Source organism: Tyto alba, unplaced genomic scaffold (assembly GCF_018691265.1).
Source record: "Tyto alba isolate M040663 unplaced genomic scaffold, T.alba_DEE_v4.0 Super-Scaffold_23, whole genome shotgun sequence".
Classification (NCBI taxonomy): Eukaryota; Metazoa; Chordata; class Aves; order Strigiformes; family Tytonidae; genus Tyto; species Tyto alba.
The window spans coordinates 23926329-23941670 of record NW_024881297.1 but is presented as its reverse complement, the minus strand read 5'-3'; the positions used below and the strand labels follow the sequence as shown (position 1 = coordinate 23941670).

General features: G+C 41.9%; 1 protein-coding gene across 4 annotated transcripts in view; it reads left to right on the top strand.

Annotated features, from left to right (window-relative positions):
- Positions 1 to 15342, top strand: part of CSGALNACT1 (chondroitin sulfate N-acetylgalactosaminyltransferase 1) — a 44305-nt gene that overhangs the window by 27013 nt on the left and 1950 nt on the right. For all 4 annotated transcript variants that reach the window (XM_032997763.2, XM_032997760.2, XM_032997761.2 and 1 more), the window contains 6 exons: positions 673 to 1591; positions 8948 to 9164; positions 10411 to 10512; positions 11258 to 11436; positions 11854 to 11948; positions 15059 to 15140. In XM_032997763.2, coding sequence (XP_032853654.1) covers positions 958 to 1591; positions 8948 to 9164; positions 10411 to 10512; positions 11258 to 11436; positions 11854 to 11948; positions 15059 to 15140 — 1309 coding nt within the window. In that variant the 5' untranslated portion in view covers positions 673 to 957. The remainder of the gene's footprint in view (positions 1 to 672; positions 1592 to 8947; positions 9165 to 10410; positions 10513 to 11257; positions 11437 to 11853; positions 11949 to 15058; positions 15141 to 15342) is intronic.

The following is a 15342-nucleotide window of genomic DNA, read 5'->3' as shown; positions in this document are numbered from 1 at the left end:
GGTGACAGCTTCCTAGATGGAAACAAAGCTTCCCCTGATTTTGAGTAAGACTTGGTCTAAAAGCTGCTGAAAAAATCCTATCCCTAGTTCTTTGGTTCTTACGGGAGCACCTGGTAGGTTATGTCAGACAATGTTAGTTGCAGCAATTGGCCTTAACAACAGTTCCTAGTTTCTTGGTTACCAAATTTCTACTCCAGGTCAGGCCTCCTGTGTTCATACCTTTGCCATGTGGTGTTTAGGAAAAACGTGCCTGGAAGCTGAAATGTATGCAGTAGCTGTGGGACTGGCTGCCTTCAGAATCCGGGCACTCCAAGCGTTGAGAATGCTTGGAGGGCCATCACTGCTCGGATGAACTGAGGACCGTAACATCTCACCAGAAAGTAACAGATGATGACTTCCTAATATTTCTAAAGCATGGAAAACTTTGAGGCCTGGGCTAGTCTTTCATTGGAAATGGGCCAAGTCATGTTATTAAAATTAAATGCATGCATACAGGATTTCTTGCATAAGGGTCTTGGAACATTTTGGGTCTAAGCACAAGCACTTCACAGCTCTGAGATCTGCCAGAGCAGTTGAGAAATGAGGTAAATTCTTAGAACCCTCTCAGTGGTCTGGACTGAATGACCAGATTCTAACGTGCCTGAATGACTGTCCTTGTCATTTGTCTTTCAGGTCCTCGGGCTCCATCAGCCCCCAGCTGGTCACATTGCAGCAGTGTAGGTGTTGCCATGAGGATCAAGAGGTGTCCTGTCTGCTTCGCAGCTTGTCTTTTGGTGCTTCTGGGTAAACACCAGTGACAGCCCAATTTAGAGGCAGAGCACATGTTTTGAAAGAGCTGACAAGCCAGTTCCTGCACATACATGCATCTGTGTAAGAGTACTCCAAGTCCAGGGTCCTCTGTGGCACTGCATGGATGTAAGAACTGTTGCATGTGTGGGGTTAGACCATATTTGAGAGATGATGCTCCGACGAGGATTTATTCTATTTCTCCCCCGACTTGTCGGCCTGCTGGTGGTGGCCTGTTGCTCAGTGTCTATTGTTTATATGTTGGCTTGCACACCCAAGGGTGACAACCAGCAGCTTGCCTTGCCCAGGGTGCACAGTCCGACTGCGAAGGAGGGATACGAAGCCATTCTGCAAGAGCGAGAAGAGCAACACCGCAACTACATCATTAGCTTGAAGAAACAAATTGCCCAGCTGAAGGCTGAGCTCCAGGGCAGGAGCGAGCAGCTTAAGAATGTGCAGGACCAGTACCCAGACCCACTGGACATTCGGCTTGACCACAGTAACCCGGAGAAGGCCCAGTCTAACCTGCTGGCTTTCCTCCGTTCGCAGATAGACAAAGCAGAGGTGCACAGCGGCGTTAAGCTGTCCACAGAGTATGCGGCCGTGCCCTTTGAGAGCTTTACCCTGCAGAAGGTGTACCAACTGGAGACAGGGCTGACACGCCACCCAGAAGAGAAACCTGTAAGGAAGGATAAGCGAGATGAGTTGATAGAGGTGATCGAGTTAGCTCTTGGGAGTTTGAACAATCCAGAAGGGGTCAGCAACGCAAACCACCATGTGTATACTGCCTCAGACTTCGTTGAAGGTTTGTATGCAGACAGCATGTTAGAAGTTCCACGTAGTGCTGGGAGGGGTTCTGGTCTGACTGTGCTACTGAGGGAGATGGCCACTGTCTGGGACAGTGTTAGTGCTGTGACCCAATGATGCTGTCTGAGGCACAACTGCAGAATGGCAGCTTTCCTGAGGAAGGGGATTTTGTGACAACAGAGCCTGCCAACCTCTTGCAGTGACCAGCAATGTGTGCTCACCACTCTCTAGTCATGCGCTTGCCTCAGAACTGACAAAGCAAGGAGTCAATGACCAGGCTGCAATCCCAGATCCCTTACTGGTGTTAAGACTGACAACTGCAGTTCAAATCCAAACTCCAACATTTCTCTTACTTCCACCTGCACAGCTTTGCCAGAGTCAGAGTGGCAAGATAGGTTTTGAGGACAGCAGCTGAGGAGCTCACTAACTCAGCTGGTATCACTTATAATTTCAAATGACTAGGAAAGCTTAACCTAAAACTAAACAGTCTTCACCCTCACATGTAATATTGAGGCAGTAAGCGTGGATTTTTAAAGTGCTATTTTTAACAGTAACCAGTTTTTCTTTCATGTCTTCTATCGCTAAATCTGAAGTGCTCACTTGTTTCCAGTCAGGGTGCTTTTTCCTAGCCAGAGGCACCAGATGTATCCCAGGATTTGTGTTGTCTCTGTGGTTGATACCTGTTCAGGTTAGCCCCTACTGCATGGCAGCTCTGAATTAAAGGGGGAAGAACATGTGCAGCAGAAACATATGAGTCAAGCTTTCACAGATCTGGCTTCCAAGGGCTCATGACTGTTGTGCATTCAATAAGAGAGCTACATTTCTACTTGTAATACGGCTGTCCTAGTTTCACTTCAGGAACTGTCATGTTCCCTGCTTGTTGTTCAGTAGTGTAGTATGTAAGTGAGATTTAATCCACAGCTGACCTAGCTGACTTTAGTATAGAAGGAAAAACTTGTCTTCCTCATCTTCAGATGTTTCTGCTGCAGACTCAGAGGGCATGTGGGTAAGATGCCTACCTTTTATGGAATGACTGCTCCGATGTGCTGAACACAAGCCCTCATGCTTATCCCAAATCACTAGTGATTTTGCTGTGGATTGTTTTCTTAATCTAATATTTATGAATATAGCAGAGCAAAATGCATCCTCCTTGTGATGAGGACAAAGTATTGCTGTTGTGCAACGGCCAGTTGTTCGTTTCTATTCTCTATATATGTTTCTCCAGTGATCATGGTATCAAGAGACAGTAGGCTCTTGAGGCTGTGCTGGGATATACCTGCAAGTTGGGCAGGTGCCTCCCACCACAGGGACGTGAGTTGTTCAGACTGTGGAGACCTTGTTGAGGCAGGTCCTGGATCCTCTGTGATCCAGACGCCTCCTTCACACCAGTCAAATTCCTCTTGCTCAGACATGGGACCAGGGCATGGGCAGGGAACTGGGAAGTGTTGCTGGCTGCCAGAATTTGAATACATCACAAAGCTATATGCTTCCAGTCTCTTCCTTTCTGTTTGTTGTTCAGTTTATCATTTCAAAATATATTTCTACTGTTTATTATGGGAGCTGAATAAGCATATATGGCACCAACTGTTTCATGGGGAGAGGGTGAGAGGAAAGGAGGAGATATTTCCTGTCATACATTGCTTAATATTCCATTACAGTTATCGTTTTGCTTAGAGCCTGCCTTTATGCACAATCAATGGGTTTTGCTTAGGTACCAGAGCTGTCCTTGGGGAGCAAGGCAGAATCTGGTGTGCACAAAGGCATGGGGAATGGATGCACATTGCAGTGCTGGCTCTGTGGAGGTTCTTCATGCACTAATAGCCTTGCTGACTTTCACATACCCTGGTGAAATAATCCAGAGGGAGGAAGCCCTGCATGTGGGTCAGAGCTCAAGAAACTGGAGCCCTGCATGCAGCTCAGTCTGAGCTCAAGAAACCTGCCTCGTGTCCTCCCCTGCAGAGCAGGCCCTTGCTTCTGTAGGTGCAAGGTAGTAAATTCTCACTCTTACTCGGCAGTGCAAACTGGTTTATTTGCAAAAGTAGGTATCCATGCATCGGGGCTGGAAACAAAGAGCTGCCTTGGCACAATATTTCCCTGCAGAGCTCCTTTGGAAGTCTCTGTCATCTCTTGGCAGTCTCTTTTCCGCCATCCCCCATTCTCCAAGAACAGCAAAAACTGCTGATCAAAGCACAAACAAATACATTGCTGTGTATAACTTGAGCACAAGAAAGGAGGGCTGAGTTTTCTGTTCCAATTCTGCACCTCAAATATGGTTTGGACTCAGGACTTGTTTTGGAGACAGTGTTCTGCAGGTGCCACTGACTACACAACAAGTTAGTAACAGGCTGGATTCCATGGCAGCTTCTGGCAGCTTTGTACCAATCCAGCAACACAGCGACCAGGAGTGGTGTTACCCAGCCAGCAAAGCCAGCTGTTTTCATTTTCTGGAACTGCCCAGGGTAGCTGGAGATTTCTGGGAGATGTGGCCCAGGTCTGCACTGAAAGTAATACCACTTAACCCTGTAAGCATTTTATCTTCCAGCTGCTTCAGCAGTAACAGCAGATAAAAGCTGTATGCATCCTTTATTTTAAAAGTGGGGCTACTGCCCTCGTCTTAAGGTTGAGCAGGTGGAAGGGTGTGCTGAAGTGAAAATCAGGTAATTGGGGTCAGAGGCAGGGTTCAAAACATGAACCACTGCTCTTGATATGTGAGACACTTGTCTTTGTTTCCACCCTATTCAGCAAAGCATTTGACACCAGCTTTACTCAAGTGTATTGCTGATCCCGAGTCTTACTTGCATATAGAGTGGTGCAAGTTAATCTTGCTTGCTTGGGCCTCGTGTGTTGATTTTTCTATTCTTGTGGGTCACATGTGGTACCAGCTGTTACTTTTTCTGTACTAGTTCATTGCTAACATATGCCAATAGGCAGGATGGTGGTGTAGTGTAATAAGTTTGGTTAGGGTCTGTATCTCTTCTTTTCCATTTCGTGCCTTAATTCTTGTCTTTGCAGAGGGAAAATGTTTCTTCAAACACTTATTACATTTAAGGAGAAATGTTTTGTCTCTGAAGCTGGGATCTCTTAAAATAAGTGTTGCATCCTCTGCAGTTTCTAGACAGACCCACTTGTGTGTAGGAATTAGTCTGTGACCCTAGTACCTTATATCTGAGCTAAACTCCTTCTCAGCAGATTTGCTGTTACATGAAATTTGGATAGGATTCTCAGACAGTTCTTCTTCCAGGAGTAATAGCTGACACGTGGTGGAATTTTCCATTTTTTCTTATTCAAAACCAAGAGAACCACACCTTCTCCCTGGGGCCTGAAATGTATCCATCTGGCTGCTGCTCTGTTCTGCTTCTCTCTTCACAGATGCTCCTGGGCTGTTCAACTGCTATAATCCTCCCCTCTCCCCCTTATTCCTCCCACTTCTATACCAAGTTCACTGGTTTTCTGCCATGAGGAGTTAGTAAGAAACAACATGGAAAAGATCAGAAATTTCTGTGTATTATAAGCAGGCAAAGGACTGCTCTGATTTCAATAGAATGCCAGTTTCTTAGTGGGCAGAATAAAAAGTCTGGCCATTAATTTATGTAAAAGGCATCAGAGTTTAATAGATTTGGAAATCATTCATTTTCTCAAAGATGGAGATAATAATATGGAGACTATGACAAGCCTGAGTGGTGTGTTCCATAAGTGAATGTAATCACTGTCTGGTGGTACTCTTTCCCATCATGAACAGTTCCAGAAAATCCCTGGATTGCTTCAGAAATGCCCTGCCATGGCACTGTCAAATATGCTGTATTGTAAGTTTTCCTGCCTGAAGTACGTGGCTGTCTAGTGACTGGAATTTTAAATAAGGTCTCAGAGTCAAGTGGAAGGGAACAGCTTTGCTTTGTTAAATTGACAGCTACTGGTGGTGGACTACCTAATGTAGTTTTGCCCTGGAAGCTTACTGGGAGAAAGGATGATGCTCTTCCTCAAAGGATAAGATGCTGTATTTTACTGCATGTGAAGTGGGAAGACCACCATAATATTGAGTTTAAATGGGGACAGTGAATGCTGATAAATCCTAGTAGCTGTCCCTACAACATCTAGCAGAATAAAAGTAATGAGCATGGGCCCACGGAGTGTTTCTATTGACAGGGGAAGACCTGAAACCTATGGTCTGTGCAACTGAGGCTAAAATTGTCATCCACTCAATAGAATTTTGTTGAGGTTACATGACTGTTTGCTAGTTAACGGTTCCATGGAGATCTCTGAAACTTGTTTGCCTGCCCTGCTGAATAGAGATCATGTATTTTCCATTTCTTTAGAGAGCCCTGAAGACTGGATACTTACTGCTCTTTAGTCAACCCTTCAGCCCAGGTCTTTTTTTGCTTCTCACTTGTCCTATTCCTTCACTTTAAGGCCAGTCTCTCTGCTGAACCAAAGCTCCTGTTCACTTTTTTACCTTGGGTTTCCAAAGACTTTGACTTTTCCATCTGCCTCTGAAAGGAACAGTGCATATTCTGAAACATAGCTGCTGTAATAGAAGCAGTAAATGATCACTTAACCTTCTTTTATCCCTAGCGTTTCCAAGACTTTAATTTCAGGAGCAACCTTTTCAGGGAAAAGTTTTTTGTTTTCCTTTTTTGAGACTACTTTTTTCCCCTCCTTGCAGTTCATCTCTTAGAATTGAGGCTGCTTGATGCATCTTTCTGAATCACGTAAAAAGTTCTTATGGCACGAATGAAGTAGTGACTTTGGAAATGGAAAAATCCTGTGGAAGGCAAGATATTCTGCTGAGTCCAGGGAGTGACTCAAGACATTCAGGCTTATTTCCAAGGCTTACTGCCTGACCTTGGGCAAATCACTTTGTTCTCTGCTTCTAAAAAGAAGGTACTTAGGAAAGAAAGTACTTTAAAACGGAAAACAAATGGTTTAAATGTGCATCAAGAATAACCATATTTAGTTACATGCATTAAACTTGAATACAGTTTTCTTCAACATAAAAAGTTAGGATTATAAATTCTTGGATTACCATTTTGTGTGAGGGAACCTTGCCTTCACCTAAGGTGCTTGTTTATAGCTGTAGTAGAAGTTCTGAACAAGAACAACACTGCAGTTAGAAGCAGCCTCTGTTGATGTGTGTATAGCACTAGGAGGGATCCCTCAGGTCACAACATGGGCTCTGCTACATATCTCTGGGGAAGTGGTATTTGTGAGATCTTTCTTTTCTTGGCTGGGGTAGAAGAGGGTGTAGAAACAAAGATTTTGGGATGTTGCATGGTAGATATTATTAAATTGGTTAATTTAGTTTAGACCTTTGTTATTATGAAAAATGTCAGTTCACTGTGTCAAACACGTGAAACAGTCCTGTCTATTTCTCTCTAGAGAAAATAAAAATCAGATTTAATTTAGATTTTTGTTTAGCTTAATTTCAAAAGGCTACCTTAACCTTCCACAACACAAACTTATTCGGCAAGACCTGTGTTCAAAAACTGGTTACGTGAATGCACGCAACAACACACTCAGATCATCAGCAGGCTTTCTGTAAAAACAAATGAGTGAGCAGAATTCAAAGGGCCAGATTTCCATTCTCTGTTCACCAGGAGGAAGAAATGCAGGGATTACTAGATCACCATTCAGGTGATCTCAAGTGCAGGCTCGAGTTCAGTAACAGATGTAGTTCATGGTCTGCCCCATGGGCAGACTATATAGAAAAAGCTAGGAGGGTTCAACGTTATGGCTTTAAAAGATTGGCCATAAAAGAATGATAGAGCTGCTATCTCACTAGATTCATCTTCTATGCTGGAGGGAGGATCGGACCATTCATTGAATCAGCTTAAATTAAAAATAAAACATGAAGTGAATAACAGATCAGTAAATCTGCATATAGTATTCACCAACTGAAGTGTTCCTGAAGAATAAAACACTTAAACAATGATAGTGAAGATAAGACAGTCCATAGAACTCTGGCCAGATAAAATCACACCTCATTAATCTTTTGTGTGTTCTGGACATACCACGGTAAAAGCTACAATACAAGATGAAGAGTTTATGTCACTTTACTGTTCAAAAAAACCTTTGATTCATACCTTCACAAGAAATACAGACAAAGCGGACAGTCTATGGGTCGGATGCACAGCAATGTTACACATCAGGGAATGACTAAGATTTAAAAAAAAAACAAACAAACAAAAAAAAAAAAAAAAAAAAAAAAAACCAAAAACCCAAACACTTTATTTTGGTCAAGCTGTTCTTCATAACCAGATGGGGAGAAAAAAAAAAAAGAAACAAGTGGAGGAGTTTTCTACTATGTTTTGCTTGTCTCTTGAGTTTCTGCAAGTGATGGAAGGCAATGCAATTATACTCTTCTACTGATGAAGTTGTTAGGATACTTGCAGTGGTTTAACAAGTAGTTAGAATTAACATTTAATTATTCCTTCTTAAACTTAATGGATCTAACTATGAAAATACATTATTGCAGTATGTACTGTAGGGACTGAAGTGTCATTTAGAGTGGGTAAAATCGATAGCCTTTTTGCCAGCTTTATCTCATTTAAGGTATCAGAATGGTGTTTCAGTGGGGCACGACCAGTACTTCTATAATTGATGTTAGCCCTCAGCATGGGACCAATTTCACCCATCAAGTATGTTAAAAGTTCATTCCATACAGGAAATAGGTACATGCTTGTATAAATTCAATATCCTTGGAAAACGTCTCCAGGATTGTGTTCCAGGCCTAGCCTCTGACAAACTCCATAGTGTCATCCTTGGACATCATTGCCACAAAGAAAATAAGTCTCTTGAGAGTTGAGTAACAGGGGAGTTTTGTCCTGGTTGGTAGTGGGTGAAGCTGATGGCTGCTGGGGCCTGCTTGAAAGTCTTATTAGGAGACTTTCTAGAGAACCTCCCAGAAAGGAGGAGTTGAAGGTGCTCATCTGGAAATTTCTTTTCTGGGAGACGGCCTAATCACTCATGTTGCGGAGGGGCAGGCTGCCTTTTGTAGTCTTTCTTCATCACCATTACCATGCATGCCTGCAGTATGCAATTGGAGCAGTCTGAAAAATGAGGACAGTATGTCTGCTGATTTATACTGACTGTGAGCAATTGGTCACCTTCAGGGGTTTGTAACTCAGCCAAGCCTAGGAATGTGCCTGCAAGAATACCAAGTAGCTTCTGCAAACCAGGGATGTGTCCCTGCCAGAGTGACAGCCTTCTCCAAATGATGGCAGATTGTGTACTGGTTTAAAAGTAAATATCTCATGCCTCTGCTGCGTTTTCATCTTAGGTATAACACATGAAGACTGCATCAATTTTTTTCCCCGCAGGAGACCAGCTTTAATCCAAAATCTCCTCTCTTTTCACACAGGGATCTACCGCACCGAAAAAGACAAAGGCACATTGTATGAACTGACTTTCAAAGGAGACACAAAACATCAGTTCAAGAAGATTGTTTTATTCCGGCCATTTGGTCCTGTAATGAAAGTGAAAAATGAAAATGTCAATATGGCTGACACACTTATTAATGTCATTGTGCCATTGGCCAAGAGAGCCAGCAAATTTCGGCAATTCATGCAGAATTTTAGGTGAGTTTCCATTCCAGTTCTGCCTTTGCTTTTTCTCGCTTGGCAAGTAGGATGCAATTTCAGGAGTTATCAGGGCCTCACTCAGTAAAAATCATGCTACTCTTACATAACATTTCATTGTGCCACTAAGAAGTCATTTTTGAGATTATCAAGACTGAAAGGCCTTTGGCTGCTTAATGCATTGTGGTTAGCAGTAAAAGCAATTATATTCCAGTCATCAGGGTTTCTGATTTGCATGTACCTGGCTTATGTGTCTCAATCTGTTTTACTGGGGAATATGAGACTGTGGCAACATGAGAATTTTGTGCCATTAGTTGCAAATAAACATTTCTGAGGAAAAAGGTAATTAGTGCTCCCAGACACTTTGTCAGGCTCTGTTAGAGAATAGATTAAGGCAATAAGAGGCAAGAAGAAAATGTATTTGAACTTTCAGGATAGTTAGTTTTAAAATTCTTTTATTTTTCATCACAGCAATGATGTTTGGAGGGAGAATTTGAGATGTAGCTTTAAATAGCTGCCCAGAAAGGACTATGTGAGCAACCTATACTGACTCTTATAATGGGATTTGTTTTACCTAATTACAGCCATCTAAAAATAGGTTCCTTGTCTAAATTAGCCATCTGATAGATGCTTGTTTTAGGATGGGAGAAATCACCTATTGGTCATGGTGATCTCTCTACTGATTACAGATAATCTCTTGCTGACTAAACTTCGTGCACTTGAGGAATGATGTCCAGCAATAGTTCAGATTGGTCCTACCCTTAGGCTACAGGCTTGATCTCTGGTTGATAGTTAGATTTTAGTAAATGTTTCTTAACAAAATGCCAGAGGCCTGAACTCTGAAATATCAGTTACAAAAAATCAAGGTTAAGAGGTAGGGTATGTATAGCTTCTTTAAAATCCCTTTTCTCATATTCTCCTAAGTGCTGGAGTTATTGCCTGCCTGATCATTCTTTCTGGAGCTGCATGGCCTGTTTTAACAGTGTCTTCCTATTAAGATAACAACCGCTGCTTAGAGAGTTTTTCCCCCCAACTCCCCCTCCCCACCTCCCCGAGCTGCCTGAAGGTCTTCTGTCCCATCTGACAGAGGCAGTGAGCCCCTCTGAAAGGACAAGGATCTCTGACAGTGTATCATGCCATCAGGAATGTCTTCCAAAATTCACCCTACTCTGCCTTCCCCAGTGGGTATAATTGCTGAAGAAAGCTAACTTCTGGGGCAAGTCACAAATCTGTCTCTGTTCTCTAGGGAAATGGGCATTCAGCAGGATGGGAGAATTCACCTCACTGTAGTTTACTTTGGAAAAGAACAAATGAATGAAGTCAAATCAATACTTGAAAATACCTCCAAGTAAGTACCTGACTATCTGATGTTCACATACAGCAATCATACCATGAATTGGTGACTAGATCCAAATTCATAGTTGTGCCAAAAAGTTCTAAACTACATTGGAGAAAACGGCTTTCTTTACTTTGTGTCAGATAACAGTGTTATCCCAACAGACCCATATCTGCCGTTTTGTGATGTTAGTTTTTAGAACCACAAAGCAGATTTTACTGAATTTACCTCAGTGCAGCTTTATTTTTCATACTGGTAACTTTTTTAGTGCTTTTGAAAGTGGCTTTAACTGTTAGGACTGAAAGTTGACTTCTAAGGCAGGCACAGACAATTTCAGTAGAGCACACAGGAACTTTTGCTTGCATAGTTGTGTGTCAAGATCATGTGGCAGTGTATCCTTTTGTTATCATCTCCATGTGGGAAGACCACCCTTGTATAGATACAGTAATATAACCACATGTATTTTATATTTGCCTACTAAGGATATTTCTGTCCATCTAAGCCTTGGGATTTTTGTGAAGTCTGCCCAAAGAATGTCTGTGGCAGGAATGCTAGCATAGGAGTACACAGCTCAAGATCTGAATGTAGACACAATGGAAATCTCAAGACTCAAAGAGGACATCTCTTCCCTCAAAGTGCTCTCAGAACTGCAATACCACAGATTTCTAGCTTAATTGTTACACATTGGGTTCCTGTCCCCACTTGTATTACAGGTTAGAAAGACAGGGTAAGTTGCTGAATATTTTCCTTCTCCTAGGTCAGCCAACTTCAAAAACTTCACCTTCATCCAGTTGAATGAAGAATTTTCCAGGGGCAAAGGATTAGACGTTGGTGCTCGATTTTGGAAAGGAAACAATGTCGTTCTCTTTTTTTGTGATGTGGACATATACTTCACAGCTGAATTCCTGAACTCCTGTAGACTGAACACACAGCCAGGTACTGCTGCTTGTGAAGAGTACTGTCTTGCAATAGATTTTTACCTCTTGTGTAACGGCTTTCACTGGAGTGTTCTTACTTTTGAATTGGTAATGAAGCTGCTGTAAATCATTCTTGAAACTTAGAGAACTGATTAAGACATGTATAAAAATTCCATTGCTGGTTGACTTTTGAAGGGTTATAACACTCCTGATCCCACTGTGATTGAATTTATTGCCTTCAACATCTGTGCTTTCTGGAACAGAATCTTTTTGTTAATGATATCCTCACATTCACATTCTCATGCAAAGAACATAGGCTCAGTACAAAACTTGTGTGACTTTCTTTGGAATTGGTCTGGCCCGAACAGCATTTTGTAAGAGAGAGAAGTGTGTTTTATACAGCTTTTAAAAAAAAATAACCCATTGTCATTTCCAGGGAAGAAGGTGTTTTATCCTGTTCTCTTCAGCCAGTATAACCCCAGTATAATTTATGGCCACCATGATTCCATCCCATCTTTAGAACAGCAGCTGGTGAGTACATGCTTCTCTGAATGCCTGCTTTTATTTGGAGAAAGCATTTTTTAAAGGTGCATGTGCTCTTGGGTAGCATTTCCTTATTTCTTGTGCACAGTGACTACCACACAAACAAAATTAACTACAGCAGTCACCCTACTGTAAGTTTTGCAGTTAAGTTTCACAGGGAAGTATCTTTGTACCATTTATTTTAATCCTTGTTTGTTTTATACATGGAACCTAAGAATTTAAACTGTGTCTGCTTCTCTGCTGGAAGGGATTTTCTAATTAGCAAACAATTCCTCCATGTTATGCTGTCTTGGGATGACAGTCCCTGATCTTGCTCTCATCTCTTCCTTGCACCGAATAGTTTCTTTGCTTGCATCTTGAAGAGCTGACATTTGTAAGTATAAATATCCTTAGATGAGTCAGTGAAAACAGAATTCCAGGGGCCGTCATAGTTATTTCCCCACTTTCTTGAACACCTACAGTGGCTTTTCCCATCCCACAGTTCATGATTAAACTGCCTGCAAGCAGACGGTGTGTTTCTGAAGCGTACCATGTTGTCTCAGAGTCAAATGATATGCTTGGAGCTGTCCCTTCTGGCTTTAATCTGGCACTGATATAACACAGCTTAACTCCACTGATTTCCATGTCACCTACTTATCTTTGGTGTGAGAACAAAGCATTATTTTTAAAAACATTGCCATAAGGCATATGGCTAAAACATGTAGTTAAACCCAGGTGAATCTCCTCGATGAGGAGGAAGCTGTTGTGAGTAAGAGGCAGCACACAGACAAGAGGTTCACATGAATGTTATTGGCAGATTGCTTGGCACTGCTGCAGGTGCTATTCTCCATCCCCTCACACTCTGGCACTGCATTGTCTTGAAGCTGAAGGGATGATGGAAGTGGTGGCTTTCCCTTTATGTACACCCTCCATTCTTGCTTCTCTCCAGAGTCAGCAGGTCACAGTCCCTTGCCTGCTAGTGCTGGTAAGTGGCTGAATTTTCAAACTGAAGCATAAGCCAGCTATGCAACTTCACAAGCTGTGCAGTTCCTTTGAGTCAGGTCCCAGCCTGCCACAGCTGACCCTCTTACAGCCAGGCACTACACCTATCAGGGCTCATCCTGTCCCAGGCTGGACACTGTCTCCAGAGCATCCCAGCTTCTGTTACTGTTCTTGGTAGGTAAGAATTAGGGGCTGTAAACCCAGCAGCAATCACAGCTGAAGAAGATCTCTAGGATCTGAGTCCAGTCTTCTGACTACATCCACATCATGCAATCCCTCTAGAAAAATGAAGAATCAGAGTTTGAAAAGCCCACCCAAAATATTTTAAAATTCTTTTTGCCTACTGCTCCCTGTGTTATTCAGTAGGTAGCCAGAAAGTGTTTTACTGAAGAGTCTGGAAAATCCTTTCCACTGTTTTTTTCTCAGAGGAAACTTGTTCTGATAATACCATGGGATTCATGTTAGCTCTTCTCTGTCTGATGAGAGCCCATCAGGGATCCTCAGGCTTGTAAGCACTGTGCTTAGGAAATGAAATAGGGTTTAGCTCTCAAACTAGCATAAATTCCACAAAGTACATTGTTGGGCTTGTGCAAATATTTTTAGCTAATATTTGAATCATAAAATGTGATCCTTATGTTTGAAAAGCTTTTTGATTTAAAGAAGTACTGTCAATCTCATTTTTATGTAGATTTTTATATTTTCAGCTCACATTAGTTTCCAGGCATGAGGCCAGATCTGTGCCATTAAAACAAGACAGTGTTAGCTCTCTGTCCTTGTACCCGGGCTGCTTAGGAAAAAAAAGGCTTCAGAAATCTTTCAAAGAATTTGATTTGTGCAGCAGCCACTTGCACTAATGGCAAATAATAATGCTAATGCATATGAGTAGCTTGCTGTAAGGGCATTGTTATGGAGATTTCTAGTTACAGTGCAGACCTGACAGATACAATCTTGCCTACTTTTAACTGGCTTCTCCAGTGGCTTGGCTTTTTCAAGGAAAGGATAAATGAGAAAAGAAAGAAATAGCAACATGAGCAGTAAAATTAAAAAAAAAAAAAAAAAAAGGTTATGAACAAAAAGGGGAGACATGAATGAGAAATCAGGAGAGAATATTTTGGAAGAAGAATTTTTGGTAAAGGAAACGCTGGGATTTGTAAATCCAGAAATGGAAATTCTGACTCCTCATCTTCTGTAACTTTGTTGCAAGTGAAGCCAAAATTTTCAAAAATAGCTGCTAAAGGGTAGGTTTGTAACCAGACTTTCAAGAGTGTGAAGTACTGCTGACTTGCTTAGAGGATTTAAATACCTGTCCCAGTCCCTTGAAACTCTTGGATCTCTCACCAGATTGGCTTAGATCACTCACACATGTGAATTATGACCTTGGGGATCTATACTTGGTTACCTGCTTTTGAAAATGATAGCCATGGTTTCTCGCTGCTCTGATTCTCTATCTGCAATACATAGTGTTTTCATGATCCATCTCAGTAATGTAGAATGCACATTAATTATTACCAAGACTTTTATGGGATATATATCTACCACCTAACATTTCTGGACTTCAATTTTATCTAGATTTAGCAGTTCTGTAATGGAAAACTATTCTTACCACTTTCTTAATTTTTGTCAAAATTAAGATAATCAGAAAGTTGTCAGTTGTGCAATCAGATTAGAACCACTGTTTTTTTCCAGAGCTCTTGTGGTCCACAATCCAGATGCCACCATCTGCTCTTCAGCAGAGTCTGGTTTCCCTGGTTTACCAGTATGCTTCTTATTTTGGATTTGAATCCTGTACGATTTTTAAGGATCTCTTGCCCACAAGGCAGCAAACTCCAGAGAGCAATATGATATTGCTCCACTTGATCTGCAACGCCAAGAGTGGAGTGAACACTGATCATTCTGGACCAGGGGATTTGTCCATGATAGCTAATGGCATGGCTGTTTTGGGGGGCAGAAACGTGCAACGAGTATCTGCAAAAGCTGGTGCAGGGTCAGCCATGGATTTACAAGGGGAAGAATAAAAGGGCAGTTGCTCCTATTTCTGACCGCATTCAGGGACTCGTTTGCTGCTCACAATGCAAGCATTTTTGCTCCCATATAAACACTTCTTTCCCTCCATGCAGATTATTAAAAAAGAAACTGGATTTTGGAGAGACTTTGGTTTTGGAATGACTTGCCAGTACAGATCTGATTTTATCAATATAGGTAAGAAAAATACACGCCAATACATCTGCCTTTCTACTGAAACATAGAAAACTGTGATGAGCTTCCCTTTCCTTGGCCAGCGCATCTGTGCCTCTAATTTTCAGCAGTGCTTTGGTGAGATTATCAGACTATTCCTAGGTGCCATAGAAGTTACCAGAATCTAAGATGTGCTCAGTGCAAATAAAGCAATTTTATCAGATAG